The sequence below is a fragment of the Geotrypetes seraphini genome, chromosome 5 (genome assembly GCF_902459505.1).
Source record: "Geotrypetes seraphini chromosome 5, aGeoSer1.1, whole genome shotgun sequence".
Classification (NCBI taxonomy): domain Eukaryota; kingdom Metazoa; phylum Chordata; class Amphibia; order Gymnophiona; family Dermophiidae; genus Geotrypetes; species Geotrypetes seraphini.
The window spans coordinates 85,659,823-85,671,837 of NC_047088.1; the positions used below are offsets into that span (position 1 = coordinate 85,659,823).

General features: G+C 42.5%; 1 protein-coding gene across 7 annotated transcripts in view; it reads right to left on the bottom strand.

Annotated features, from left to right (window-relative positions):
• Nucleotides 1-565: 565 nt before the first annotated feature.
• The window catches only part of NHSL2 (NHS like 2), a 542,601-nt gene continuing 531,151 nt past the window's right edge, over nucleotides 566-12,015 (bottom strand). For all 7 annotated transcript variants that reach the window (XM_033945433.1, XM_033945435.1, XM_033945432.1 and 4 more), the window contains one exon: nucleotides 566-2,700. In XM_033945433.1, the coding sequence (XP_033801324.1) occupies nucleotides 2,385-2,700 (316 nt within the window). In that variant the 3' untranslated portion in view covers nucleotides 566-2,384. The remainder of the gene's footprint in view (nucleotides 2,701-12,015) is intronic.

Sequence of the window (12,015 nt, forward strand, 5' to 3'; positions counted from 1 at the left end):
GCTATATCTGTCTCCTGGCTCAGAAATCCATGTAGGGGGCATGTTGGTACAGAGAAGGAAGAGAGTATGAACCTGGGACAAAGTATGAAAGGAAGGAAGGATGAGGACATGAACTTGGGACAGAATGGTAGGGAGGGGCACAAACTTGGGACAAAGGCTGGAAGGAAGGAGGGAGGGGGCATGAAATTGGGATACAGAAGGGAGGGGCACAAACTTGGGACATAGGAGGGAGGGAAAGAAATGCTGAGGTGGGTGAGTAGGGTTGCCATATGGTTCCAGAAAAGGAAGGATGAACTGAGACATCTAGGTTTTACTTCTACTGAAAGCAATGGAATTAAAACTGGATGTCTTAATCCGCCCTCTTTTTTCTGGAGCCATATGGTAACCTTATGTGGGAGGGAGTAGGAAGGGAGAATTGTTGGGCATGGGTGAGTGAGTGAGAGGGAAGGAGAGATGGTGCACATGGGGAAAGGAAAATTGGGCGTAGGGAGGGAGAGAATTGTTGGACGTGGTGGGAGAGGAGTGAGGTAGAGGTGCATGGGGAAGAGAGATGAGAGGGATAAATATTTGATGTGGTGGTGGGGAGGGAACAGTGGGACAGATGGAAAGGAATGCAAGAGGGAGAAATGTTGAACATGATAGTGGAGGGAATGGAGCAAGAGATGTGGCATGGTGCTGGAGAGGGGTGAAAAGAAATGTTGGGTAGAGGCAGACAATGCTGCACACGATCTGGGTGATGAGAGAGGGAAAAATATAGGATGTGGCAGTAGAAGGGGTGGGAGAGATGTACCCTGGATTCCTCTCTCTCTTTCTTCACTCATTTTGCAGCAAGGGAGGGAATGAGAAAAAGAGAGATGGGTGGATAGTGAGAGAGAGCGGGAGACATGCTGCATATGGGGGTGGAGAAAGGAAGAAATGCTGTGCAGGGGTAGGGAGATGAAAAAGAGTGTGCTTTGTGCAGTTTAATTTTGTGATTATCATTCTATGTATTGTTAATAAGATTATATTGTATGTTTATGAAAAATGAATTAAAGAAATGACATTACAATTAGTACTATTATTATATGGGAGGGATCTGGGGTGGAGCTTAGGCGGGGTCTAGGGCAGAGATTTTGAGCCCCCCAACAAAAAAGTGTTCCGCTGCCTATGGACTGTCCTTATATATATATATTTTTTTTTTTACTTCTTTTATACTGCAATGTATATTTATGTAGCACTCGTATATCATCTTATCAAATTATAAATTCAAGATGTCTTTGTATGGTAAAACAAAATGAATATTACTACTGAATTACATTATTTTGTTGTCAAGTAGATTTCTGCTACTGCAGTAAATACAGGATATGATATATTGGCTGCCCCTGTACTGCCTGCTGTTACTCTTGCACAATGAAATTTTATTGAAAATGTCCCATGTCTAATGGTAGCTTTTACAAAGCTGCGGTATTTACTGCAGGCCGGCGAGGTAAATGTCTTGATGCTCATAGAATTCCTATGAGCATCGGAGCATTTAGTTCGCTGGTCCCCAGTAGAAACCTCTACCATGACTTTGTAAGAGAAGCCCTAAATTTGGAATTATATTTGCAATAAAATGATAATATCTGCATACATTTTCAATGAACAAAGGCAGGGACTAGCTTTTTCTTCAGCTGCTATGTAATTGTCTAATGACTGCGTTATTTTTTGGTAATCTCAGCTCTTCAAAAATGCCCTAATTGTCAGAGCTTTAAGTCTGGACATGTCTAATTTAGCACTCTGTTTTCAATCCATTTACCATAAAAAAACAGAAAGACAAAAAAGTAACAGCCATTAGTAAACACATCATAAAGCCATAAAGTACCACATGCCAAAAGTCACTGAACATTTCAAGCTAGTTGAAACTGTAAGGTCAAACAACTTGGATAGAGTTTATGTTGTTTTTCATTTATACATCCACAAAAGATGAAAGGAAGGAGATCCAGTCCCAGTACAAGGCAGCTGAATGTGGAAAGGTAATAAAGGGCTGCTCCATGAGGTGCAAGATCTCCCATCTTGTGCTCCATAAAGACACTCCATCTTTAGTGAAAGCTTAGAATTCCATCCAAAATATAGGATTTAGAAGTTGATTTTGAAGGTGTCCATGTGCTCTTGAAAGTAAAAAAAAATCCTTTCAACCAACCCATGTGCACTAGAAAGAAAAAGAACACTCGTGTATTGTCTAAAGCAAACCATGAATTAGAATCCATAAAAAAATGGATTCAAACTTCAATAACTTTAAAATTGGCAATTTCTCCCCAAAGGAACTATATGCATAAAACCATGTGAGGCTGCTAGTTCATCCTTCAATTCCAACTTTTTTAGGCCTTTTTTTTTAAAGCACTTTACAAGATCACAGGCAAAGTGAATCATGATTGAGGTTTGGAACAAGCTATGTTGTCTAATTCTGGGGCAAATTCAGTCAGGACTCGTCGAGCCAGAGGATTAGTAGTCTTGAGAAGCTCTGCAGCAGAAGTGCGAGTCCCCAGGCTAGTTTTACTGCCTTTTCTCTGAAGCAGTGCCTTAAAATCTTCATTTTTGCTGGAGGACTTCAAAGTGCCCCCACTCCCGGTAGGAGACTCACTAGTAGGAGACTCAGGTGTATTTTTTACAGGGGAAAGGGAGATCTGCCTGGTACTAAAGGCATCTCCTGGATCCTTCCATCCAAGCAGCTTTCTCTTGGATCTAAAAAAAAACCAAAAACATATAGAACATGTGATTTGGGTATTAGGCACATTTTGCATCTATACAAAACATTTTTTCATCCAACCATACTGCATAAATAATAATGTCGACAGCTATAAAATATAGCAGTACATGGAGAGGAAAGGTCAGATCAGGCAGTTCTATATAAATTGCAGCAAACTAAGGGGCCCTTTTACTAAGACAAAATGGGGTGTCAGTGCATCCTAACACAGGACTTTCTCATGCACTAAGCCCATTTGTAATGCATCCCAAAACAAGAGCTTTTATCTATTTTATTTTTGCACGTCCTGCACTAATTTCTCGCCGCGATCTAAGTCCCCCAGACCCACCCGAACAGGCTTCTTACTTCCATCTCGGCCTCGGCACCGGCACCGGCATGTCCTGTGCGTTCGTGCTGGTGCCCGAAGATCGGCCTCCTCTTCTTTGCTGGGCCTTGAGCATCTGCACATGCTCAAGGCCTGCGAGTTTACGCTCTCTCCGAGGCCCAGCAAAGAAGAGGAGGCCGATCTTCGGGTACCAACACCAACGAACAGGATATGCCGGTGCCGGTGCCGAGATGGAAGTAAGAAGCCTGTTCGGGTGGGTCTGGGGGACTTCAGATCACGGCAGGGGGTGCCAGATTGCGGCGGGGGGAGGTGCCAGATCATGGAGGGGGGGTGCCGAATCACGGCGGGGGGTGCTGGATCACAGGTGGAGGGTGCCGTATCACGGGGGCGCTGCTCGCAAATCGAGGCAAGCTTGGTTTCTGAGGCACCGATTTTGCGAATGTTTTGCTCGTCTTGCAAAACACTCACAAACCGGTGCACTCGTAAACCGAGGTACCACTGTATATATGTATATATATATATATGTGTGTGTATATATATATATATATATATTAACATGAGAGCACTTACCATCGTCTTCGTCTATTTCGGAGGTGGTAAATGCTCCTACGTTAACCCTGCATTAACCAGTTAGTGCAAGCTAATGGGAATGTACTAGCTGGTGAGCTCATCCACAACCTCCCACAAATATCTAAAAATAATAAATAGTGCACACAGTGCATGCAAACAGAGAAATTATCACATTAGGGCCCCTAAGTTTGCATATAATGCTTTATTGTGTCAAGAAGCCAGTAGCTCAGTCTCTCTTCAAAAAGCATAATAGTATGGCAATGACAATAAGCTGACCGCCTGCTAGCAAGATATCTGAAGGCCAGTATGGAAATAAGATTCAAGAACCTATTACACAACATGGGAAGAGAGAATACAGAAGAGAAAATTGTGCTGCAGTTTTGAGAATATTACAGCTCTCTCTTTTCATCAGAGGTGGCATTTGAACCATCAACTCTGCAGAAGTTTCTTACTGACTTGGATCACCCCTCTTTGCTGGAGAGCTCTAAAAGGGTTTTAGAGAGATATTACTTTAGATGATTCATAAGTCACATGATTATGGTTTTTATTCAATAAAAATATTTTTTTTCAAATTGCTCCTGGCCGAATGGTCTGACAATGGAATTTGATCATGCTTTGCAGCTTCTCTGGCATCCAAACTGTAAAGTGTGTACAATGGATTTGTGTAGGATGGCATGACTGCTGAACATTTACAGCGGCTTAAATATTAATGATGGACAAACCTGGGTAAGACTCAGCTACCCAAAAACATACAATAAATACAGACCGTGTAAAAGAAAATAACAATTCCTCTAAAAAATACTCTCTTTACCTAACGTGACCATTTATTTTTTTCATCAAAACAGGACATCTATTAATATTCAGTCCCGTCCCCAATCCCGTCCTAGCTCCACCCCCAATCCTGCCCTAGCCCACCCCCCCAATCCCACCCTAGCCCCGCCCCCAATTTCTTCCATTCATTTTTCATGTACACACAATATCTTATTATTTCATAATGGTAACCATAAAATTTTTAAAAAACCACAAAGCACCCTATACGCAGAGAAAATGTTAATTATTTATATTTGGGGGATTTTCAATGATGTCACCTCAGTAACTATAGAAAAATAGACAAATATAGTGCAAAATATAGACAGCAGATATAAATTCTCAAAACTGACACATTTTTATCACTAAATTGAAAATAAAATCATTTTTCCTACCTTTGCTGTCTGGTGATTTCATGAGTCTCTGGTTGCGTTTCCCTCTGACTGTGCATCCTATCTTTCATTTCTTTCTGCACTCAGGCCCAACAATTGTCCCTTTCTATTCCCTCCTTCCTTCCTTCCTATGTCCTTAGTGACCCCAGTACCTTCCTATGTCCTTAGTGTCCCCAGCGCCTCCTTCCTATGTCCTTAGTGCCCCCAGATCCAGTCTCAGTTCTCCTCTGTACCTTTGTTCCAGGTCTCCTTTTCTCTCTCTCCCTCCTCTGTTATGATCTTGCCACTCTCTGCTCTTCCTCAGGGGCTCTCCCCCTCTGTCTGCACCTCCCAAAGTCCTGCTTCTGCCTCCTGTCTTTCCCCTTTGGTCCAGGCCTTTATCTCTCTAGTCTTTCTTCTACTTACAACCCCCCCTTCTCTGCTGTTTTCTCTCCTTTCTTCATCCTTCCTTCCTATGTCCCCTCACTGCTTCCAGCCTTTGTCCCACCCCCTCCCAAAAAGCCTGCCGGCCTACCTCCCAAAGCCAGCCTTCCCCAAAGCCAGTCTGCCTGTCTACCTACCCCAGAGCCAGCCTGCCTGCCTACCTCCCCCAGAGCCAGCCTTCCTGCCTCCCCCAGAGCCAGCCTGCCTGTCTCCCCCAATGTCAGCCAGTCTGCCTGCCTACCTCCCCCAGAGTCAGCCAGCCTACCTGCCTCCCCCAGAGCCTGCCTGCCTGCCTGCCTACCTCCCCCAAAGCCTGCCTACCTCCCTCCCTCCCCCAGAGCTAGCCAGCCTGCCTGCCTCCCACAAAGCCTGCCTACCTCCCTCCCTCCCCCAGAGCCAGCCAGCCTGCCTGCCTGCCTACCTCCCCCAAAACCTGCCTACCTACTTCCTTCCCCCAGAGCCAGCCAGCCAGCCTGCCTGCCTACCTCCCCCCCCCCCTACTGCGGAAAACAAGAGCCTCCCTCCAGGCCGGATTTAGGTCCACCGCCGCTGCTCCTCTGCTGCAAACTGCTGGAGCCCGGAAGCCTTCTTTCCGATGTCAACTCTGATGTTGGAGAGGACGTTCTGGGCCAGCCAGGCAGCGATTGGCTGGCCCGGAACGTCCTCTCCAACATCAGAATTGACGTCAGAAAGAAGGCTTCCGGGTTCGAGTAGTAGCAACAGAGGAGCAGTGGCGGTGGACCTAAATCGGGCCTGGAGGGAGGCTTTTTTTTTTTTGGTGCGGCAGGGAAGGGACAGGAAGCGATCACCTGTCTCGTTGTCCCCGCGCACAGCTTCCGGACGCTGTCTCTGAAAACGGGACATTTTGGACGTCCCGAAGCTGTGTGTGGGAACAACGGGACAGGGGATCCGAAAACAGGATTGTCCCGTTCAAAACGGGACATATGGTCACCTTATCTTTACTTTTACTTTTCACTGCTTCTTAAGTGAGAACATAGATGTGCTGGGACGATTTTACTTTAGTTAGAACACCTGTTATGTGTCCTTACCAAGGAAGAAGAACCTCAGATCCCGGTTTGCTGTTGGCTATTAGGCAACCACAGTGGGACTAAACTCATTGGTTTCAACCTCCTACCTCCCAGTTACTTTATTTTAAAATATATGATTTTTCATTTTTGTATTTTCTTAAACTCAGCTACCCCCAGGCTCATATTTCTTATAAACATCAACTGCAAAATATAAGCAAATATATTGGCCCTGAGAGAGTCAACAAGGTCATAGGAGAAATCATATACGTAGATCAAAATGGGTTAGTAGCAGGAAGTTTAGTTTAACTTATTTGATAGACCATAACTAAAATCATTGTCAGACAAATTGACAAACTTGACTTACAGGTACATAAGGGAAAAGGTTAAGGGGAGAGTTGCATAGTACTTTGGGAGAGTAGGTAACTCAAAAATCTATTTAAATCAGGGATTAGAAATCTGTAAGAGACTTGTTAATGGTCAGTTGTAAAATAATAGGCTTTTAATTAGGACCCAAAAGTAAGATTGTTCTGCCCTTAGATATAGTGGAAGAAAATTTCATATTGTTGGAGCAATAATGGAAAAACAAGAATTTCTGTGTATGTCCAGAAATACCTGTTTGAATGATGGGATAGTCAACAGATTTCATTATGTGGAGCGAAGTGACCTTTGGGAAGTATAAGGGGTTAATAGAGCAGCCAAGAATCAGGGAGTACTGATATCGGTATTTGAAAGTAAAGTGTATTGAGTTTAAATGGTATTCTATAAGTGACTGGAAGAATATGTTCAGTTTTTAAAAGAGGAGCGACATGTTCAAATTTAGAATGATTATGAGATGGATAGCAGTATTTTGAACAAGTTCAAGTCTGTGTAGCTGATGCTACAGAAGACCTATTAAGATAGAATTATAGTAATCTCTTTTAGAAAGAACTAGTAAATGTAGAAGAATGCGTAAGCTATTACAGTTAAGAAAAGAGCGAACAGAGCGAAGTTGACGTAATGCAAGAAAGGATGAAGAAACGACTTTAGAAATGTGTGAATGAAGTGAAAATGTGTTGTCTATAGTTACTCCATAGAATTTTATACATATAAAATATGAGAGTCTAGCCTCTGATAATGGTTTATTGTTCTATAATATAATAATAATAATAATTTATTTCTTATATACCGCTGTACCATGAGGTTCTAAGCGGTTTACAGTAGAAACAGAAGAAATGCAATAAGTAAGATTAATTAAGATGAAGAGAAAGTATTTCCCTGACTGTCCCAAAGGCTCACATTCTTGCTAAAGTACTTGAGAAAAATAAATTAGTTAGGTTATAAACATAGAGTAGAAGAAGGTAGGAAAACAGTTCATAGGAACTTAAGCAACAACTGATAAACTAGATGCTAAATTTCATTCTTTGAACCGCTATATTTTCTTTGAAGCACAACAATTAGAATCCTGTATTGCTAATAAGCGAAAATAAATTTTATTTTTTCATATACATACCGTGTTTCCCTGAAAATAAGACAGTGTCATATTAATTTTGGGTCCAAAAAATGCATTAGGTCTTATTTTCAGGGGATGCCTTATTTTTTTTTTCATGTACAACTGCTATCTATAGTCCATGCGGTAGATAAACCAGGGGCACTTGGGGTGGACTAGGGGAGTTTTTAACATTTCTCCTCCCCGCCCCCCACTCCATGGGTACTAAACTCATCTTTGCTGGCAGGCATGCCAAAACTCCATCTGTCATTTAAAGGGATGTTGCATGTGGAGGAGGTCTGAGCGCAAAGTAGAGGGCCAACCTCCCAATGATTATACCACTGGGATAAACCATTCATGGAGCTGTCACTGGGCACTGAAAAAGTCTTTGATTACATATATAGCTATATTTGTTTCAGATCATGAGCTGGTTTGAATGTGGTCCCAAATTAATTTTTTCCAAACACTATATTCTGTTCCACAGTTATATATTGTGGTTAATGGCATTTGGTACAAGAGCTTTCAACTATATTGTTACACTAGCCAGAACTATCCACTAACACCGTGTTTGTTCAACATGGGCATGAGGCCCGAGGCAGAATGAGGGAGGAGCTGGCACAGCCCCCCCAAACCAAGAATCCGCAACATTCTCTAACAAAATCTCAGCCCAAGAACTTGCAGATTTCTTCCTCAACAAAGTCAAATTGGTCCAATCAGAAGTTGCCAAGACAGCCTCATCAAACTCGTCCCAACACAACTATATGGACTACAATGAACCCATAAATGCAGACCAGATCTGGTCTTCATTCACTAATCTCTCCTTCCCCGAAACCAATAGGCTAATATAAAAACTAGCCTTACGAAGCTGTCCCCTTGACAACTGTCCTCCATACCTTCTTTCAGCAGCTCCGCATCATATCATTAACTGGCTCACTAATCTGCTAAATAGCTCCTTGAACCAAGGGCACCTACCCAAAGAAATGGGTAAAATAACCTTAACCCTAATACCGAAAACAGCCCAAGCAGACCTCTCCATAGCATCCAACTACAGACCAATTGCTGACATTCCGATCCTCACTAAAATCCTCGAGTCCCATGTCAGCAAGCAGCTAGCCTCATACATACAGCAACACTCCTGCCTTCATACATCCCAATATGGCTTCCAAAAACAGCACAGCACCGAGCTCCTCCTCATCACTTTAACCACTAAAATCAAACAGTTGCTAAGCTCGGGTTATTAGGACATATTACTCCAATTTGATATCTCTGCAGCCTTCGACTCAGTGGACCACCAATTACTACAAACCAAATTCTCGGAAATCAGAATAAAAGGAACTGTACTGAAATGGTTCGCAGACTTCCTACAAAATCGCGAATACATGGTCAAAAGGCAAGAATCATATTCCAACCCTTGGAAGGCATTCTGTGTTGTCAATTTATTCATGAACTCACTGGGTCACACCAAAATGGAAGATGAAACTATTGTATGCCGACGACATTTTCTTCCTCATCTCCATAACCAATAACCATCCCAATATTGTCAAAAAAATCTCAAACAATATAGATAAAATTCAAACCTGGGCAACGAACAACAAGTTGAAACTGAACGTCACTAAGACCAAAGCCATTGGTTTCCGCACCGCACAACAGAATGTCATACCTAACCTCACTCTTTCATCAGGCATCACTCTCATAATGGAAAAATCCACCAAGGTGCTAGGCTGCATCTTAGACGACACTCTCACAATGGAACCACAAATATCTAACCTGCAGAAAAAGACCATCTACACTATGTGTCAACTGCGACTCACAAGACCATACTTCCACTCACACCACTTTGCTCTGATCGTTCAGATGATGGTCCTACCCCAACTGGACTATTGCAACTCCGCCTACCTTGGCATCAACATCGCTCTTATCCACAAACTACAACTCATCCAGAACATAGACTAATTAACAAATTAAAGAAATTTGCTTCAATTACAACCTTCATCAGGCAACTACATTGGCTCCCAATATCATCCTGACTAATCTTAAAATCGTCATGTATCCTACACCAGATCCTATACGGAAGCTCAGCAGTCCCTCTCATCCAATTATTCTCTAATGTTTGGTCGACATCAAAAAGAATCCTTAACAGAGTCCAACTAAACCTGCCATCCACAAAACACCTCCACTACAAACGGGTTTTCCACTCTATGCTAACTATCTGGGTGTAAAAATCTGGAATGACCTACCAGAAGCTATCAGGAAAGAGACAAACTACACTACATTCAGAAAAAACCTGAAGACTCACCTTTTTGACAACTAACTATCTCAGTTTCTGTATAGCATCCCTTATGTCTAAGTCCCTCCTCTTATCTCTCCATGTCCTCTTCCCCTCCTTCTTTCCCCTTCCTTTTTGATCTGTCGCCTTGAGACTGTATAGGTATGTGCGACTCACAAATGAAAGATTAGATTAGATTAGATATTCAATGCCAGTGCTCACACAGCCAAGTAGCTAGATAGGGTACCCTATCTCTGACCACTTAGCTGTGCAGATGTTGACACAAATATTGGCTGGCCTGCATCTAACTTCCAGGTAGTGGGCTTGAACATCTATCTGGTCTTCTTTCAACTAGCTCCCCACCACCAAACTTCCTACCTCCTAATAACCTCTCAACAAGAGCTTACCCTCCCAATTTTCCCCAGAACATCAACCCCCTCCCTACCCCTCCAGAGCAGCCCCCTCCTGGACCCACCCTCAACTTCCTCTTCTCCTGAAAACTCACCCTCAATGCTTCTGTTGGCCTACCCAGGGCTAACTTAGGGCCTCTGGTGGTCTAGGGGGTATAGGCTGGGCAGGAATAAAGCCCAGTTCTTTCAGCCCATGCCTGCTGCTATTTTATGGATAAAGCTAATATGGGCAGGAGCAATTGGGCTTCATTCTTGCCTATCTTATCTCCTAGACCACTAGAGATGCTACGGTAGGCCCTGGGAATCTCACATGTGTGTGGGGCAAGGACTTATGAGGAGGGGGAAGGGAGGAGGGACTTGGGAGGGTGTCAATGCTGTTTGAGGGGTTTGGGAAGGATGGGAGGGAGCCACTGCTATTGGGAGGAAGGGGGTTGGGAGGAGCAGTGCAAGTGGAGAAAAATCTAATGCTTCAGCCTACTACCCTGTTAGCTAACTGGGTAGCAAGCTGAATATTGCACCTACCTGATCACATTCTGTATATTTAAAAAAACATACTGACTGCCACCAGCTGAATAGTTATCATTAAGATATCTAGGAGCCTGTTATGGCTGCAGTATTGAAGATACCATGCAAATGAAATAAGGAAGTGGTGATAGAAATGGCACAGCAATTGACCAAACAATTGTCGCTACTATATATTTCTTGGTTTAGAAAGAACAGATGTAATAAAAATTCTACTAGCATCTAAAATTATACTCAATTTTCTTATTCTCTTATTGTCTTATTCTCTGACAGAATCTACAAAAGGATAAATAAATTCCTTTCAGAGTTCTTATAGATATCCAAGATCCCCCAAATCTGAAATAAACAAATTAGCAAAGGGTGGGGAGGAAGGAGGGAGTTTACGTTCTGATTTTACACTTATTATCATATACTTCTGATGAGAAGGCTGCTTGATGGATGATGGAGTTGACAATAGTGGAAACTGCCAAAAGGTCACAGGTTGAGAGACCAGCACATTTTTTTCTGTTTCTAATATTGTCCAGCAAGTACATGCTCAATCGTTAATACCAATACATGCTCAATCTTTAATACCTCCCAAATAAAACTAATTTGGTGGTCTTAATTAGATTGTACATTTGCTATTCATTTCTTAGCATACTATCGCACACGTCATTATGGAGTAATTAAAAAATGATGTATATCACAAAAACCTGTAAACTGGAAATGGTAGCAACAGTCAAGGTATTTAGGCCTATCCTCAAGTTTGATTCTTGGCAGATCTGTGAAAATAGTAAGATTGCCTCCAGTTTTTATAAACTGATTAAACTGTATAAAAATCAGAGGACTGTTGCTCTAAAAAAAAAAAAAAAAGAATCTAGGAGAAACATTTGAACACTTCTCCCCCCCCCCCCACACACACACACACACAACAGCAAAAAAGAGAAGACTTCTGGATGAAGAATATAAGGGATTTGCTCTTGGCTGCAATACTACAGTCTTCCTGAAATGTACAGCATACAAATCTATTAACTTATTAAAGGGCCCTTTTACTGGTTTTAAGAAAGATTTGGACAATTTCTTGGAGGAAAAGCCCATTGTCTGTT